Source organism: Fukomys damarensis, unplaced genomic scaffold, assembly GCF_012274545.1.
Source record: "Fukomys damarensis isolate Sample0158 unplaced genomic scaffold, DMR_v1.0_HiC HiC_scaffold_13, whole genome shotgun sequence".
NCBI classification, from domain to species: Eukaryota; Metazoa; Chordata; class Mammalia; order Rodentia; family Bathyergidae; genus Fukomys; species Fukomys damarensis.
The window spans coordinates 35,877,897-35,892,225 of NW_022900925.1; the positions used below are offsets into that span (position 1 = coordinate 35,877,897).

General features: G+C 49.5%; 2 protein-coding genes, 1 long non-coding RNA gene and 1 other non-coding gene across 4 annotated transcripts in view; 1 reads left to right on the forward strand and 3 right to left on the reverse strand.

Moving 5' to 3' along the window:
• The window catches only part of LOC117285888, a 3,054-nt gene extending 2,177 nt beyond the window's left edge, over positions 1-877 (forward strand). The window contains exon 2 of the long non-coding RNA XR_004517020.1: positions 754-877. This is a non-coding gene — a long non-coding RNA (uncharacterized LOC117285888). The remainder of the gene's footprint in view (positions 1-753) is intronic.
• Cwc25 (CWC25 spliceosome associated protein homolog) overlaps positions 1-7,288 on the reverse strand; it is a 19,209-nt gene extending 11,921 nt beyond the window's left edge. The window contains exons 1-2 of the mRNA XM_010620069.3: positions 7,108-7,288; positions 4,184-4,356 (exon numbers count right to left, since the gene is read on the reverse strand). Of these exons, the coding sequence (XP_010618371.1) occupies positions 4,184-4,356; positions 7,108-7,125 (191 nt within the window). The 5' untranslated portion in view covers positions 7,126-7,288. The remainder of the gene's footprint in view (positions 1-4,183; positions 4,357-7,107) is intronic.
• Positions 7,289-10,981: 3,693 nt separating this feature from the next.
• Positions 10,982-11,053, reverse strand: Trnac-gca. The gene has a single exon. It is a non-coding gene; the product is annotated as a tRNA-Cys (tRNA).
• Positions 11,054-12,412: 1,359 nt separating this feature from the next.
• The window catches only part of CUNH17orf98 (chromosome unknown C17orf98 homolog), a 2,461-nt gene continuing 544 nt past the window's right edge, over positions 12,413-14,329 (reverse strand). The window contains exons 2-3 of the mRNA XM_010620289.1: positions 13,625-13,724; positions 12,413-12,624 (exon numbers count right to left, since the gene is read on the reverse strand). Coding sequence (XP_010618591.1) covers positions 12,467-12,624; positions 13,625-13,724 — 258 coding nt within the window. The 3' untranslated portion in view covers positions 12,413-12,466. The remainder of the gene's footprint in view (positions 12,625-13,624; positions 13,725-14,329) is intronic.

Consider the following 14,329-nt stretch of genomic DNA (forward strand, 5'->3'; position numbering starts at 1 on the left):
GCCCTTTCTAAAATTGATTTAGCTTGTCAATCTCATCAACTCCATCACCAAAGTAGTCGTACTCTTAGATATCAATTTCAGATTCCTCGAGAAGCTGCCCGACAAATTGTTAAACGGTGCTCCACTTGCCCTCAATTTTCTTCTGTTCCACATTATGATGTTAATCCTCGAGGTTTGCTTCCTAATCAACTATGGCAAATGGATGTCACTCATGTAATGGAGTTTGGAAAACAAAGGTATGTACATGTTGTTGTTGACACTTTTCCAGGACTTATTCTTGCTTCAGCTCAAACAGAAGCTACTAAACATGTTATTGCTCACTGTATATATTGTTTCTCTATTTTAGGAGTACCTCAAAAAATAAAAACAGATAATGGTTCTGGATATGTTAGTAAGGCCTTCAAACTATTCTGCCAACAAATGCATATTGTGCATATTACAGGTATTCCCTATAATCCTCAAGGACAAGGAATAATTGAACGTGCTCATGGCACATTAAAAGTGCAACTTCTAAAAATAAAAAAGGAGGAGATATATCCCTCCTCACCCAGAAATTATTTAAATCATGCTATTTATATTCTAAATTTTTTTTTGCAAATTGATAAGCATGGCCATTCAGCAGCAGAAAGATTCTGGCATCCACAAGGTTCTCCATATACCTTAGTAAAATGGAGAGATCCCTTAACTGGTCAGTGGTATGGACCTGACCCCATTTTAATATGGGGCCGAGGATATGTTTGTGTTTTCTCGCAGGAACATGACGGAGCTCGATGGTTACCAGAGAGATTGGTTCATCATGTGGATCATCCTCACAAGTCTACATCCAATATCATGGGACAGTAACCTCCAAAATCATTACCTTTGTGTGGAGAAGAAACAGAAATAGGCAGTACTACTATTTTATGGAAGAGGTGTTATGTTACTATACCTCAAGAAAGACCATTCAATGACACATCTCAAAAACTTTGGACTAATCATTTGGACTTGAACTTGTCTGCAGGATTTTACTTTGGTGGACAAATTCAGGTTTTTCTCAAACATTTGGAAACTTATTGCTGTATCGGGAGAAATATGTTTATGGTCAGATGTCAAAGTTACTAGCCTTAATTTCAATGTTTTTAACATAGAGACTTTTAATATGTGAAATACCATAAATACTGTGTTATCTCAAGTCAAAGAACAAAAGAAAAAGATAATGTCTTGTGTTAATCCTCCTTATATGTTATTGGTAAGAAATATAGAGATTGCTTATGAAACTGATAATGAATATAACAACAGCTGTTTTAATTGTAAATTGACCAATTGTATATTCTCAAAATGATGACTTCCTTTCATTCTGTGATGGTTTTGAGACAACCTCTCTACATGATGATGTTTGTAACAATTAATGAGTCCTAGTATGAAGATCAAGGGTTACAGATGTTGATAGAGGTAGAGAAATCTACATGTCAAGCCTCCACAACCTATGATCTAACCCCTGCAGAGGCTGGTAGTCAAAGACGGGTAAGAGAAGTGTAGAGAAATATCCAACCTAAGACAGAGCATGAGTATCAGAATTCTCATGGCTTGATGACGGGTAAGATATTTCTCTGGACATTTCTCACCTAAGACAGGCACAGTCTTTCTGCTGAGCTGGGAAAGTCCCTGCTCTAAATATAATAAAAAGCGGGATATGTGGGAGCCGGGCCGTGGCCCTCTAGGAGTTTGACATTTAAAAGGAAACTTCTTCACCTCTACGCTCAAGGCATTGATACAATCTGTAACATTCTAGGACTCTGCTTGTTAAACTTGTTGCTGCAACGGCCTAAGACAGGCACAGTCTTTCTGCTGAGCTGGGAAAGTCCCTGCTCTAAATATAATAAAAAGCGGGATATGTGGGAGCCGGGCCGTGGCCCTCTAGGAGTTTGACATTTAAAAGGAAACTTCTTCACCTCTACGCTCAAGGCATTGATACAATCTGTAACATTCTAGGACTCTGCTTGTTAAACTTGTTGCTGCAACGGAAGAAACTCAAGGAGACAGCCGAAGATCTGATGTTCTTTGCAAAGAGTCAGACAATCCGGTCTTTGCATAAAAGATACAAATAGTTGCTTGGTGCTTCCTGTTGATGTGAACCTATAAAAGGAGCTGTTTCTGTGAAATAAATCAGACTTCTCTTCGTCTCCGCTCAGGCTTGAGTGTTCTTTCCTTTCTCAATCCTCACTCCCCGACTCAGGCATGTTCGTGTTGTGACGGCTGGACCCCCACATGAGACAGGGTCTCACTACATAGTTGAGACTGCCCTGGAACTCACTATGTAGCCCAGGCTGGTCTCGAACTCACAGCGATCCTCCTGCCTCAACCTCCAAGTGCTGGGATTACAGGTGTGCGCCACCACGCCCAGCTAACAAATTTTTAGAAAGTAGAAATAGGGATATAGCTCAGTGCCAAGGCCCATGGTTCATTCCTCAGTATGGAAGGAACAAAAACCAAACAGATCAAATGTTTGATTCCCAACACTGAAGCTATTGATCTACACTACTCTCGATTCAATTTCAACACGCCCAAACTTCTGGCCCATTAGGCATGCAACACATCACACTTTGGTGAATACAAATTCTACAATTAGCTGGGTATGGTGCTACATGCCAGTAATCTCAGAACTCTGGGAGGCTGAGGTAGGAGAACAGCCCATTTGAGTCCGTCTGGGTATTTAGTGGTGTAGCAATTCTGTCTCAAAAATTAAATATTAAAAAAGGGATAGAGGAGGCTGGGGATTTAGCTCAGTGGTGCCGCTGCCTGCCTTGCAGCAAGCACAAGGTCCTGAGTTCGGTCCCCAGTACCAAAATAAATAAATGAATTTGTTGATAAATGAGTGTACACAGCATGTTCATTACAGGATTCAGAACAAAGAAATGGTCAAAGGGGGCTCCAAATTGATGGCTTTGCTTGTTTTTGCACAACTCTTAACATGCAGGAGTATGCTCTATCAAGATGTATAGAGCTGTACAACAAAGTAAGAGCTCATACGTCCACAGTCATTAAATAGGTAGGTTGTTAAATGAGGAACAGTGATACTTGCCAAATTTCATTATCTTGTTCTATTTTATGTATTAGCCCCCTAAATAAATTAAACAATTCTGAAACTCTATTCAGTTTATTTGGACTTTTGAAACAGGGTCTTCCTATGTAGTGCAGGATGTCCTTGAACTCACTATGTAGCCCACCCAGGCTGGCCTCAAACTTGCAATGATCCTCCTGCCTCAGCCTCCCAAGTGCTGAGATTACACCATGCCCAGCTAATTCCATTGATCTTAAAACATCAGAACAGCCTTTTTCCCAGGCCATTTTCCTAAAAGAACCTTTCTGTGCTGCTTGAGTTTTTTACTGCCATCTGCATGAATTAAAACTAAATTTCACACACACAAGTATAAATGCTACAAATTCTCATGCCCACACCTGAACAGGGACAGTGTGCCACGCCCAAGCCGGTGGCCTCAGCCACAAACAAACGAGGGCACAGATGAGGCAAGGACAGCACAGACCACTCAGATTCCGTCCAGCCACAGTTTTACGGCATCCTGGGTTTTTATGGGGGAGCCCAGGGCCACACACAGGCAAGGGAAGAGCTCTGCCCCAAGCTACAGCCCCAGCTCGACGCTTCCTATTTTCTCTTCCTTATTTTCAGCATATTTACTCCAACATCCTTATATCCCATGAGTAGGTGCTCCTACCCGTCCGGCCCACGGTCCCATCCTGTGCTGCACGTGAGGTTGCCCAGGGGAAACCCCCGGGGCCGGCCCAGTCACAGCTCTCACTGAGGGACTCACAGCCCGCAAGGCTGGCACAGTGTGCACACCTGTCACCCCAGCACACACAGTGTGGACGCAGGTCAGCCTCAGGTCTGCAGCCAGCCTGGGCTTCACAGAGAGAGTCTGTCTGAGAAAAAGACAAAACCCGAAGATAAATAAAAGAGAGGAGCCTGGAGTGCACTCACGGAGGCGGGGCCGTGGAAGCTGGCACCCTCCCGGGGGCAGGGTGGAGACTGCCGTCCTCAGCCCGGTGTCTGCAGAGCTCTCCGGGTTCGCAGGGGTCTAAGGACCTGGAGCTGTGACCCCCGGTTCTACAGAGGTCCCAAACCCACCCCAGCTGCACAGCCGGCCCCCGCGAAGCCACTACTGGCAGCCAGGCCAGTCTGACTCACTTGACGGCGCCCACATCCTCCGCATAGCGCTGCATCTCCTCGCGGGCCCGCTCCTCCCGCAGCTCCCGCTGCAGCTCCTCGATCTTCTTCCGCTCAGCCTCGTGCCTCTGCTCGGCTTTCCACACCTTCTCCACATTGCGGAGGGTCTGCGGGTGCCAGCTCTTCTTCAGGTTCTGGGGGGGGCATGCAGTTCAGCTGTGGGGACGTGGCCACCTCACGCACACTGCCATCGCCCGGTGTGACCAGTGGCAGAGAGGGAGAGCTCGGCATCAAGCGCCTGCCTAGTGCATGGGAGCCCCCAGCACCAAAAGAGTAAAACAAACACGGGCCGGCATGGTGACACACTGGGGAGGCTGAGGCAGGAGGGTCACCGCCAGTTTGAGAGAAGGCAGGACCAGGACCAGTAGGCCAAGGTGGAAGAAAAAAGAAGAACTGAGAAAAGGAAGGAAAGAAGGACCTAAGGGAAAAGGCAGTTGAGGAAGGAGAAAGGAAAGCAAGACGAGAGCCCTCCTTGATTATACTCTTTCCCCGACAGGTACCCTGTGCACTTTATCTTATTTGGCCTTCACAACCCTGCCCACTCTCCTTGTGACAGATGGCCATGCCTCTCCCCCGTGTCCTGCACCAGTAAGCCAAAGTCCAGTCCCTACATGAGCCCCAACCTCCTTCTCGTGGGCTCACCTTGCACCTCTTGCCCATCAGCTTAAACTCCGCCTCTAGCACGCAGAACAGCTTGAGGCGTGACCCTTCCTCTCACTGGGGCTGTGACTGAATGTGCTTCCCTAGGCTTGGAAATCGGTCCCCACTGCCCCGCCCCGTCCTGAGGGGAGGCCAGAGCCAAAGCAGTGAGCAGCAGAGAGACAGGGACGGGGAACATCTGCGAGGGTAAAGGGAAGAAAAGAAGCACTGGGAGTCAGCCTGGCAGGAAACCGGCTGCCTTCCCCGCTCTGACCACAGGTGGTACAGGGAACAGGTGGCAAAGTCTGAAGACGCTCTTCTTTGTCATAACTGGGGAACGAGGGTGTTACTGAGTCCAGCGACACACTAAACATCACAACAATCTAGCCGATTTCTTTTTTTTTTTGTACCAGGGATCAAACTTGGCTCTTTGCGCTTGCGAGGCAGGCGGCAGCACCACTGAGCTAAATCCTCGGTCCCTGATTTCTTTCTTTCTTTTGGTACCAGGAATCAAACTCAGGTCCTTGAGCTTGCAAGGCAGGAGGTGGAACCACTGAGCCAAATCCCCCATCCTCTAGCCGATTTCTTATTAGAGCTAAACTATCAGTAGCGTAGCTCTGGGGTGAAGAAACAATGCTAAACACAGTTACCTGGATAATGCACTACACTGCATTCTGGAAGCCAGTTGGCCACCTGACAAACCCTAACCCAACTCCTGAGCAGATGTCCGGGCTGACCCAGTTGCTGGCTCCACCCTCTCCACCTCGTGGAGGCGAGCAGTGTCCCAGGCTTGCACGGCACCTTCGCCTAATCCGAAGCCTTGGCCACTCACGAATGAGCAGCAGCACTGATGAGACGACACCACTTAAGCAAGCGTCGCGACTACAGAAGGAAGCGCTGTCACCACAGCTCAGATCAGGAGGCAGCACTGATACAGCACGAGTGCGAGTCAGGCAGGTGGACCGAAGGCACAGCTCAGGAGCAGGAAGAACTGGGCCCAAGCACCCGTGTTCCAGTCTGGCCCAGGACTCTGAACTAGCTAAGGACAGGAAACGTGTTCTGAGATAAGATCCAGGGAACAAAACCTGGCTAGGGGTGTAGCTCAGTGATTACAAGGCCCTGGGTTCCCATCCCCGGCACTGAAATTAATAAGAATTAAATTTTAAAGTGAAAAAACTTGGGCCAGGGATTTAGCTCAGTGGTGCCACCGCCTGCTTCGCAAGCACAAGGTCCTGAGAAAAAACTCAGGGCCAGGGATTTAGGTCACTAGTGCCGCTGCCTGCCTCGCAAGTGCAAACTCCTGAGTTTGATCCCTGTTATGAAGAAAAGAAAAAAGTCGCATGCCATGTTCTCAACATCCCCCAACCAGCACACAAACTGCAAGAGCCACCGTCAGTGGGACCCTCCCATGCTTTCCCAAGTGCCAGCCTCAGCCAAGGTGGTGGCACACGCCTGTAATCCCAGTACTCTGGAGGCTGAGGTAGGAGGGTCGCCATGAGTTCCAGGTTAGCTTGAATTACATAGTGAGACCCTGTTTCAAACAACAACAAGCTGGGCGTGGTGGCGCACGCCTGTAATCCCAGCACTCGGGAGGCTGAGGCACGAGAATCGCTGGGAGTTCCACACCAGCCTGGGATACATAGTGAGTTCCAGGTCAGTCTCAACTACATAGTGAGACCCTGCCTCAAAAAACCAATAAAAACAAAAAAGCAAGCGACAACAACTGGATTACAGCACATCTGTAATCCCAGCACTCGGGAGGCTGAGGCACGAGAATCGCTGGGAGTTCCACACCAGCCTGGGATACATAGTGAGTTCCAGGTCAGTCTCAACTACATAGTGAGACCCTGCCTCAAAAAACCAATAAAAACAAAAAAGCAAGCGACAACAACTGGATTACAGCACATCTGTAATCCCAGCACTCGGGAGGCTGAGGCAGGAGGATCGATGGGAGTTGGAGACCAGCCTGGGCTACATACTGAGCTCCAGGTCAGTCTCAACTACACAGTAAGACCCTGTCTCAAAAAACCAAAACCAAAGCCAAAAACAAAAAACAACAACAACAAAAGACGTTTCCCCAGCCAAGTGCCAGCCCCATCCCTGTGGTCCTAAAGACCAGTCCTCTCTCCAGGGGGCTGAACGCCAGGGTTTGTTACCATGGTTACTCGTCCCACCCCCTCCAGAGGTCCCCACCCCAGCGCCACTCGGTCTCTCCCTGCCTAGGACTAACCCTAACCCCCACTTACCAGGTCCCCGCCCCCCATGGTGGTGGCAAGGTGTCCTCGGCAGGCTCAGGAGAGACCGGGAAACGCAGCGACGGCGTCCGGGCCCGCTCTCGCAGGATCGGGTGTCGGGAGGCAGCGGGGAAGACTTTCTGGGCCCGGCCTAGACCGCACTTCCGAGAGCAGCGTCATCAGAGTGCGACTTGGGTCGCGCCCCTGTGACGTCAGAACCAGAACCTGCGCGTCACGTGGCGGAGGCGTCCCGTAGCATTTTAGAGACACCTGAGACAACTGTTTTGGTCGCCGTGGTCCCCTTTCGGACTCCCCGAGTCACCACCTCTCCCGAGGTCTGAAAATGTCCGGTTGCAGCGTGCGTTTCCACGGCGTCGAGAAGCGAAACCCGCTTGTGGACTGCCTCGGCCTCCTTGTGCAGTGCACGCCCTTTTCGAGATGGCTTTCCGCTGCTCCCCACCCCGCCTTGATTCCCCGCCAGCAGACCTGCCCCAGGCCCATTGGACAGAGATAAATAGAAGCCTTGGAGCAAATACCCCCAACTTCCCTGGGCCCAGCTTTCAGAGGCTCCCGTCTCCCCGTTTCCTTTTTTTTTTTTTTTTTTTTTTTTTTTTGTACTGGGAATCGAACTCAGGACCTTACTCTTGCCAGGCAGGGCATCGTCACTGAGCTACACCCCTGGGCCACCCCTACATTTCTTTTTTTTGTTTTGTTTTGTTTTGTCTTTAGAGACAGGGTCTCACTATGTAGTTGAGACTGACCTGGAACTCATTATGTAGCCCAGGCTGGTCTAGAACTCGCAGCGATCCTCCTGCCTCAGCCTGGGATTACAAGCTTGGTCCACCATGCCCAGCCTTGTTAGCGCACTTTTTTAAGAGAAGAATTTTTTGTCCCCATTTGTTTTGATGACTTGTTGAAAATCCAAAGGAAACCTGAGTATGCCTCTGTTTATAAACTCCCTATTCTGCACTGATCTATTTCAACCTTAGCCTGGCTCTGCTGCTCCTGTTCACTACAGAAAATACAGAGGCCAAGCTGGGCATGTTGGCAAGCACGTCTGTCATCCCAGTGCTCTGAGAGGCTGAGGCAGGAGGATCGAAAATTTGAGCCCAGCCTGAACAACTTAGCTAGACCTTGTCTAAAAAAGGAGGGCCCTCAAAGTTCGGGGAGCTGCACACAAGGCAGGAGCCGGGAGCTCGGGAAGGTGCCGCCAGCAGGGGAGCAGGGACAGCAGGCCGTCACAGGAATCAACACATTTGAATGTGGATCAGAAGATGCAGATGCTCCAGTAGTTCGAGGGAAACCCAGCTGCGTCCAGAGGTGTGCCAGCCCCAGCAGTGATAACCAGGGGAAGGGGAGCAGTTACAGCCCGGCCAGTGGAGTTGGGGTTCCAGAGGGACACTGACAACCAGGGGCTCCTTTCTACCCGAGGGCCAGTGAGCCGGGGAAGAGGCCTTCTCAAACCCGAGCAAGAAGAGGCCCTGCTGGGCACGGACCCCACCCGCCCCCAGCACAGGAGGCCTGTGGAGGATGTGGCTGCAGTGACCGCGGCTGCAGCAGGCCGGCCCAGAGTGGAGCTAAGGACTGCGAATGGGCAGCGGCTCAGTGAGGAGCCCACGATTCCTGTGGACTCAAGGACTGGACCAGCTCCGGACGCAAGTCCCTTAGTGAGGACAGCGAGGGGCGTCTACAGGGCCCGGCCATCGGGCAGACACTGATCGTCCTCTCTGCTGCTGTGAGACGGCCAATCTCCACGTCCCGTACCCTGTTCAAAGTAATTTTTTTTGCCGGGCGTGGTGGCGCACGCCTGTCATCCCAGCACTCGGGAGGCTGAGGCAGGAGGATCACTGTGAGTTTGAGACCAGCCTGGGCTACATAGTGAGTTCCAGGTCAGTCTCAACTATGTAGTGAGACCCTGTCTCAAAAAAAAAAAAAAAAGTAATTTTTATTTTTAGATGATAAACAGACCTTTATTAGTCTGGCCAGATGGCACTCCCAGAGCCAAGTAGCTCTGAGAGGCAACTGCTCAAAGTAATTTTTTCTATGAACAGTCCCTTTTTAAATAAATCAAGATGTTTAACATCTGAAGGGATGGAACTTTACTCTTGAAACATCAATCTGATCAGGAAAAAAAAAAGCATGTAAAATTTTGTTATTTCCAGTCTGTATATGAAAAAATAGGTCATCAGGGTCAGGGATTTAGCTCAGTGGTTCTGCCACCTGCCTCACAAGCGCAAGGACCTGAGTTTGATCCCTGGTACCAAAAAAAAGGAAAGAAAGAAAAAATAGTTCATCAAAAGGAAAAAAGTAACTTTGATTAACTAGTGTTAAACAAAAACATAGGTTTACTAAATATGTTAACCCATTCTTTTAACATAAGCCTCTTTCATAGTAAAGGTTTCCATAGAATTTAGTTATTTTTGTCTTTCAGCCTTATGCTAGTTTTTTTTCTCTTGCCAACGTGTAAAAAGGGAAGCCAATGACAAGTGCAAATAATGTGGTATTCTTTTGTACTCAAGCCTTGAAATGTTCGGTGCGTTAAGCAAAGTCTCCTTGCTTGATACTAAATAAACTTTTGAAAGGAAAAACCCTAAACAATGGTGAGTTCCCCAGCACCCCAAGCTGCAGGTTTATAGTATGCTTCAGTTTAGATAGAAGTAGCCCTACACATTTTAGGAAGGCTTTGGTTTGAAATAGCGAGAAAAAAAAGGTATGTTTTGAAAAGAAATACCATCTGGAGCTGGGCTTGGGATTGAGCTCCGTGGTACTACACCTGCCTGGTAAGCACATGGTCCTGAGTTCAATTTCTGGTACAAAAAAAAAAAAAACAAAACTGCCTGAACTAGAGAAACCAGCAATTTCTCTCCCCTCCCTCTGCCAGTCAGGTGTGACTTTGTTGGCACCCAGCACACGCCAGCCCTGACAGAAGGGACCCTGGTTCATCTGAGTTTGCACTAGCTCTACATATGCTAAGCTTTCATTTTTTTCTTTCTTTCTTTTCTTTTTTTTTTTTTTTAACTTTTAAAAGAACGCATTGAACCTGAGCCGGGGGTGGTGGTGCACACCTGTCATCCCAGCACTCAGGAGGCTGAGGCAGGAGGATCACCTCAGTTGGTGGCCAGCCTGGGCTATATACAGTGAATTTTCAGAGTGTCTAAACTACAAAACAAGAATCTGCCTTAAAAAAAAAAATAAAGTACCCATTGAAAGAACATCTACCTTTACTCTGACATACATCACATAGCCAAATTGTGATTATAGCTTTTTTTTTTTTTCTTAGTACTGGGGATTGAACTTGGGTCCTTTCATTTTTGAGGCAGGCAGCAGAACCACTGAGCCAAATCCCAAGCCCTGTTTTTATAGCTTTTGCCTGTAGTTTTTTTCCTGCTCCTGGGATTGAATTTAGGCCCTTCACAGTGAGATACATCCATAGTACTTTTTTTTTTCTTTTTCTTTTGAGACAGGGTTTCACTAAGACACTAATTGAACAGGGTAGGCTTGAACTTGCAGCCCTCCTGCCTCAGCCTCTCAGAGAGTTAGGATTACACATGTGCATCACCACACCTGGATCCCTGGTACCAAAGAAGTTTAAATTCAAAATTACTTGAGGGGTTTGTGTTAATTAAAGCCGAGGAGGGGTTCTTGTGGAGGCTTTTATTGCCTCCCTTGGAATGGGGAACATTTGTTTTAGGATAAGAATTATCCAAGAGGCTGGGGATTTAGCTCAGTGGTGCTGCCACCTACCTCGGAAGCACAAAGGTCCTGAGTTCGATCCCCAGTACAAAAGAAAAGAATAGGGTGTTTGTCTTTTGTCTTCTTTAATGGCACTGTGGTTGGCAGTATTTATCCTTGCTCCCATTTGTGGAGATAAAAACGTGGAAGGGAAAGGGGGCACCCGGATTTGAACCAGGGACCTCTTGATCTGCAGTCAAATGCTCTACCCCTGAGCTATACCCCCACACCCTGCTGGCCTCCTCTTCCCTGTCCATTTATGGGGACTCATCCCATGCACTCCACCCACTCTGGAGCCCTGGCCGGCTTTGTGTTCTCAGGCCTCACCTTCTCTTGTGGGAGGCATCATCGGCCTGGCTCTCGTCCTAGCCACTCAGAAACTGGGTGGGGGCACTTTACAAATGACATCCAGGGCACGCGCTGAGTGGAAGCCGCCAGCAGCAGCAGGGAGCGCTGTGGGTTCTCTCTGGGTTGGAATCCTGGGGCTAACAGCCCCGGCATTGATCCTGTTTGCCTACTGCCTCCCTGTGAATCAAGGGTGAATCCAGATTTCGAAACAAACCTGCTGACGCCAGTGTCAGCTCCAGGGCTGGCCCTAAACCTCACCTACCGGCATCTATGCCCTTAGCCAACGGAGCTTCTCTAGCTGCTGTCTGTCACCCCACATGCAGGGACAGTGACCACAGCCACAGGCACAGCCACAGATCCTCGGGCAGAGGCACACATGCTAACACGACGGGTGTGTTTCTACATGTTTTGGCAGACGTGTGGCAGTATCGGTGTGATCATGTCTACAGTTTGTTTTTTGTTTTTTTGAGACAGGGTCTCACTATGTAGGTGAGACTGACCTGGAACTCACTATGTAGCCCAGGATGGTTTTGAACTCTCAGCGATCCTCCTGCCTTAGCCTCCCGAGTGCTGGGATTACAGGCCTGCACCACCACACCCGGCTACAGTTCTGATAGAGCAGTTTGGGTGCTTCCCTGCCGATCCCCTCCATTCTTTGTATCGCTATAGTAATATTTCTCAGGGTCCTCCCACTGATTAAAGATGCTTGTCAAAGTTCTACTTCTAAGACTGCCACCAGAGCATGAGAAAGAACCACACGTTGCTTTAGGAAAAAATACAGAAAGGGCCAGGGATTTAGCTCAGTGGTTCTGGTGCCTGTCTCAAAAGCACAAGGTCCTGAGTTCGATCCCTGGTACCAAAAAAAAAAAAAAAAAAAAAAACAAAAGATGGGACTTACATCATGAGAAATAACGCAGGAATGCCTCTGGCTTGTCACAATGAGTGTTAATGAAATAACTCAGAGCTTGTAATAGTCCCCGAAAGATGAACATTGCACCTAATTGTATAAAACCTTTTAAAACTCACTATTGCCGGGCGTGGTGGCACACGCCTATAATCCCAGCACTCGAGGCTGAGGCAGGAGGATCGCTGAGAGTTCCAAGCCAGACTGGAATACATAGTGAGATCCTATCTCTACCCCCCTCTCCCAAAACACAACAGCAAAACAACAAAAACTACAGCACACAAAGAGACACAGACAGAACTTTTTAAATATAAAATAATATTGAGAGTTCCTCTAAGCCTCTGTCCGAGAAATTCAGGTGAAGGGCGGTGAAGTGCAGTGGGGCCGTCAGTAGAGAGGGAACGGCGTGACTTCTCCGAACACTGAGGGGCGCTGGCGGAGGGCCGGGGTGTTCCTGCGGTAGCCAAACCGGCCGTTGATCCCAGGAGCCAGCTTCGGATGTGCATTGTAGTAGTCATGGCCTGTGACCTGCTGGAGGGAGTGCCCTGGGAACAAGGAGGGAGGCTGAGCCCCAAGCCCTCGGGCAGCACCCTCCTCCTACTGTCCCTACTCCCTCAGGCTGCCACAGGTGCCAAACTGCGCTTGCCACTGAGCTCCCCATACCCAAACCCAAACTCAACTCTCATGTGGGGTGTAGTGGCGCACACCTGTCATTTCAGCACTTGGGAGGCTGAGGCAGGAGGATCACCACGAGTTTGACGTCAGCCTGAGCTACATAAGTGAGACATTGTCTCAAAAGCAAACCGCTCTCCTCCAAGGGCCTGGTCCTCTTGACAGAAAACCCCAGGGCTGGTGAGGTTCTGGAGTCAAGAGGCGCCCCACAAATCAAACCCCACACCATGCCGAGTTCCAGCAGCACCCGGGACTGGTCGACTGGGTCCAAGCAGGCACCGGGCCATGTGACCAGCACGTGGTCACAAAGAGCAGTCGTGTTGGGGTGGGAGGTCAGCACGCTGCCAAAATGCTCTCCACCTGGCATTCCCACTCTGGTTAAATTGGGCCAGGAATATGAGCAAGATGCAGCCTGCTCAAGGAGTAGTTTTGGGGAAACAGGCTGTTTTGTTTTGTTTCTTGAGACAAGGTCTCATTATGCAGCCCAGGCTGGCCGCAAGCTGGCTTCAATCCTCCTGCCTCAGCCTCCCACACGCTGGGATAACAGGCTTGCGTCACCACGCCTGGCTTGGAACGTGTGTTAGGGTGGACACACAGGGTTCCATCCCCAGCTCATCCCTTCTTCTCAGCAAATCCCTCTTGTGCAACACAGCTTGGCCGGTCCCGTGAGGGGAAAAGCTACGTGACAGACAGCAGCTGCTCAGGGATGCATTATCCAGAGCACCATGGCTCCAGTCGTGCCCGTCTGAGAAGAGACAGGAGGATGTGACCCCTGCACATCTTCCCCAGACCTGGCCTCCCGAGGCTTCTCTGGACTGTGGGGTGCAACCCTCTTTTCGGGGTACCACATCTGCACAGTGAGGTAGCACTTACCTGCACCTGCCCAGTTTCTCCTGTTGAGGTATCGCTGTCCCTGCCCAAAAATGTGGAAGTAGTCCACTATCCAGCCATCCCTTCCTGTACCACCGCGGTCCTGAAAAGACACAGAAAATACAGAAGCCGGTCAGTGAATTGGCCAGGGCGCACGGCAAACTCTGGGGGCTCATCTTGCACGGAGGGGGTCAGAGTCCTAGGTAACTGGAGGCCGAGTAAATGTCCTTCACGCCACGTAAAATAATGTCATGCTTTCAGTGAGCTTTTTCTTGCTGAATCGCAGCCATATTTGTCAGGTGTGGTGATGATCTACATAAAAAGGATTGATTTGACACAAAACCTTAGTTTAGCCAGGCCTGGTGGTGCACGCCTGTAATCCAGCACTGGAGAGGCTGAGGCAGGAAGATCACTTCAAGTTCAAGGTCATCGTGGGCTACACAGATCGTGTCAAAAACAACATAAAACAAACAAAAAGTAACCCAGCCGTGGCAGTGCAGGCCTATGATCCCCGCACTCTGACCAATTCAAGCCCAGCCTGGCCGGGTTTGTGAAGCAGGAAGCCCTGACTCCAAGTTAAAATTTAAAAAGGGCCGCAGGTGTAGCTCAGTGCGAAGGGTCTGGGTTCAGGCCGCGGGGAAGAGGGAAGAAGCGAGCGAGGGAGCACGGAGTGAGGACAGGGACGCCTCGGGGAGGCCCATTCCCTCG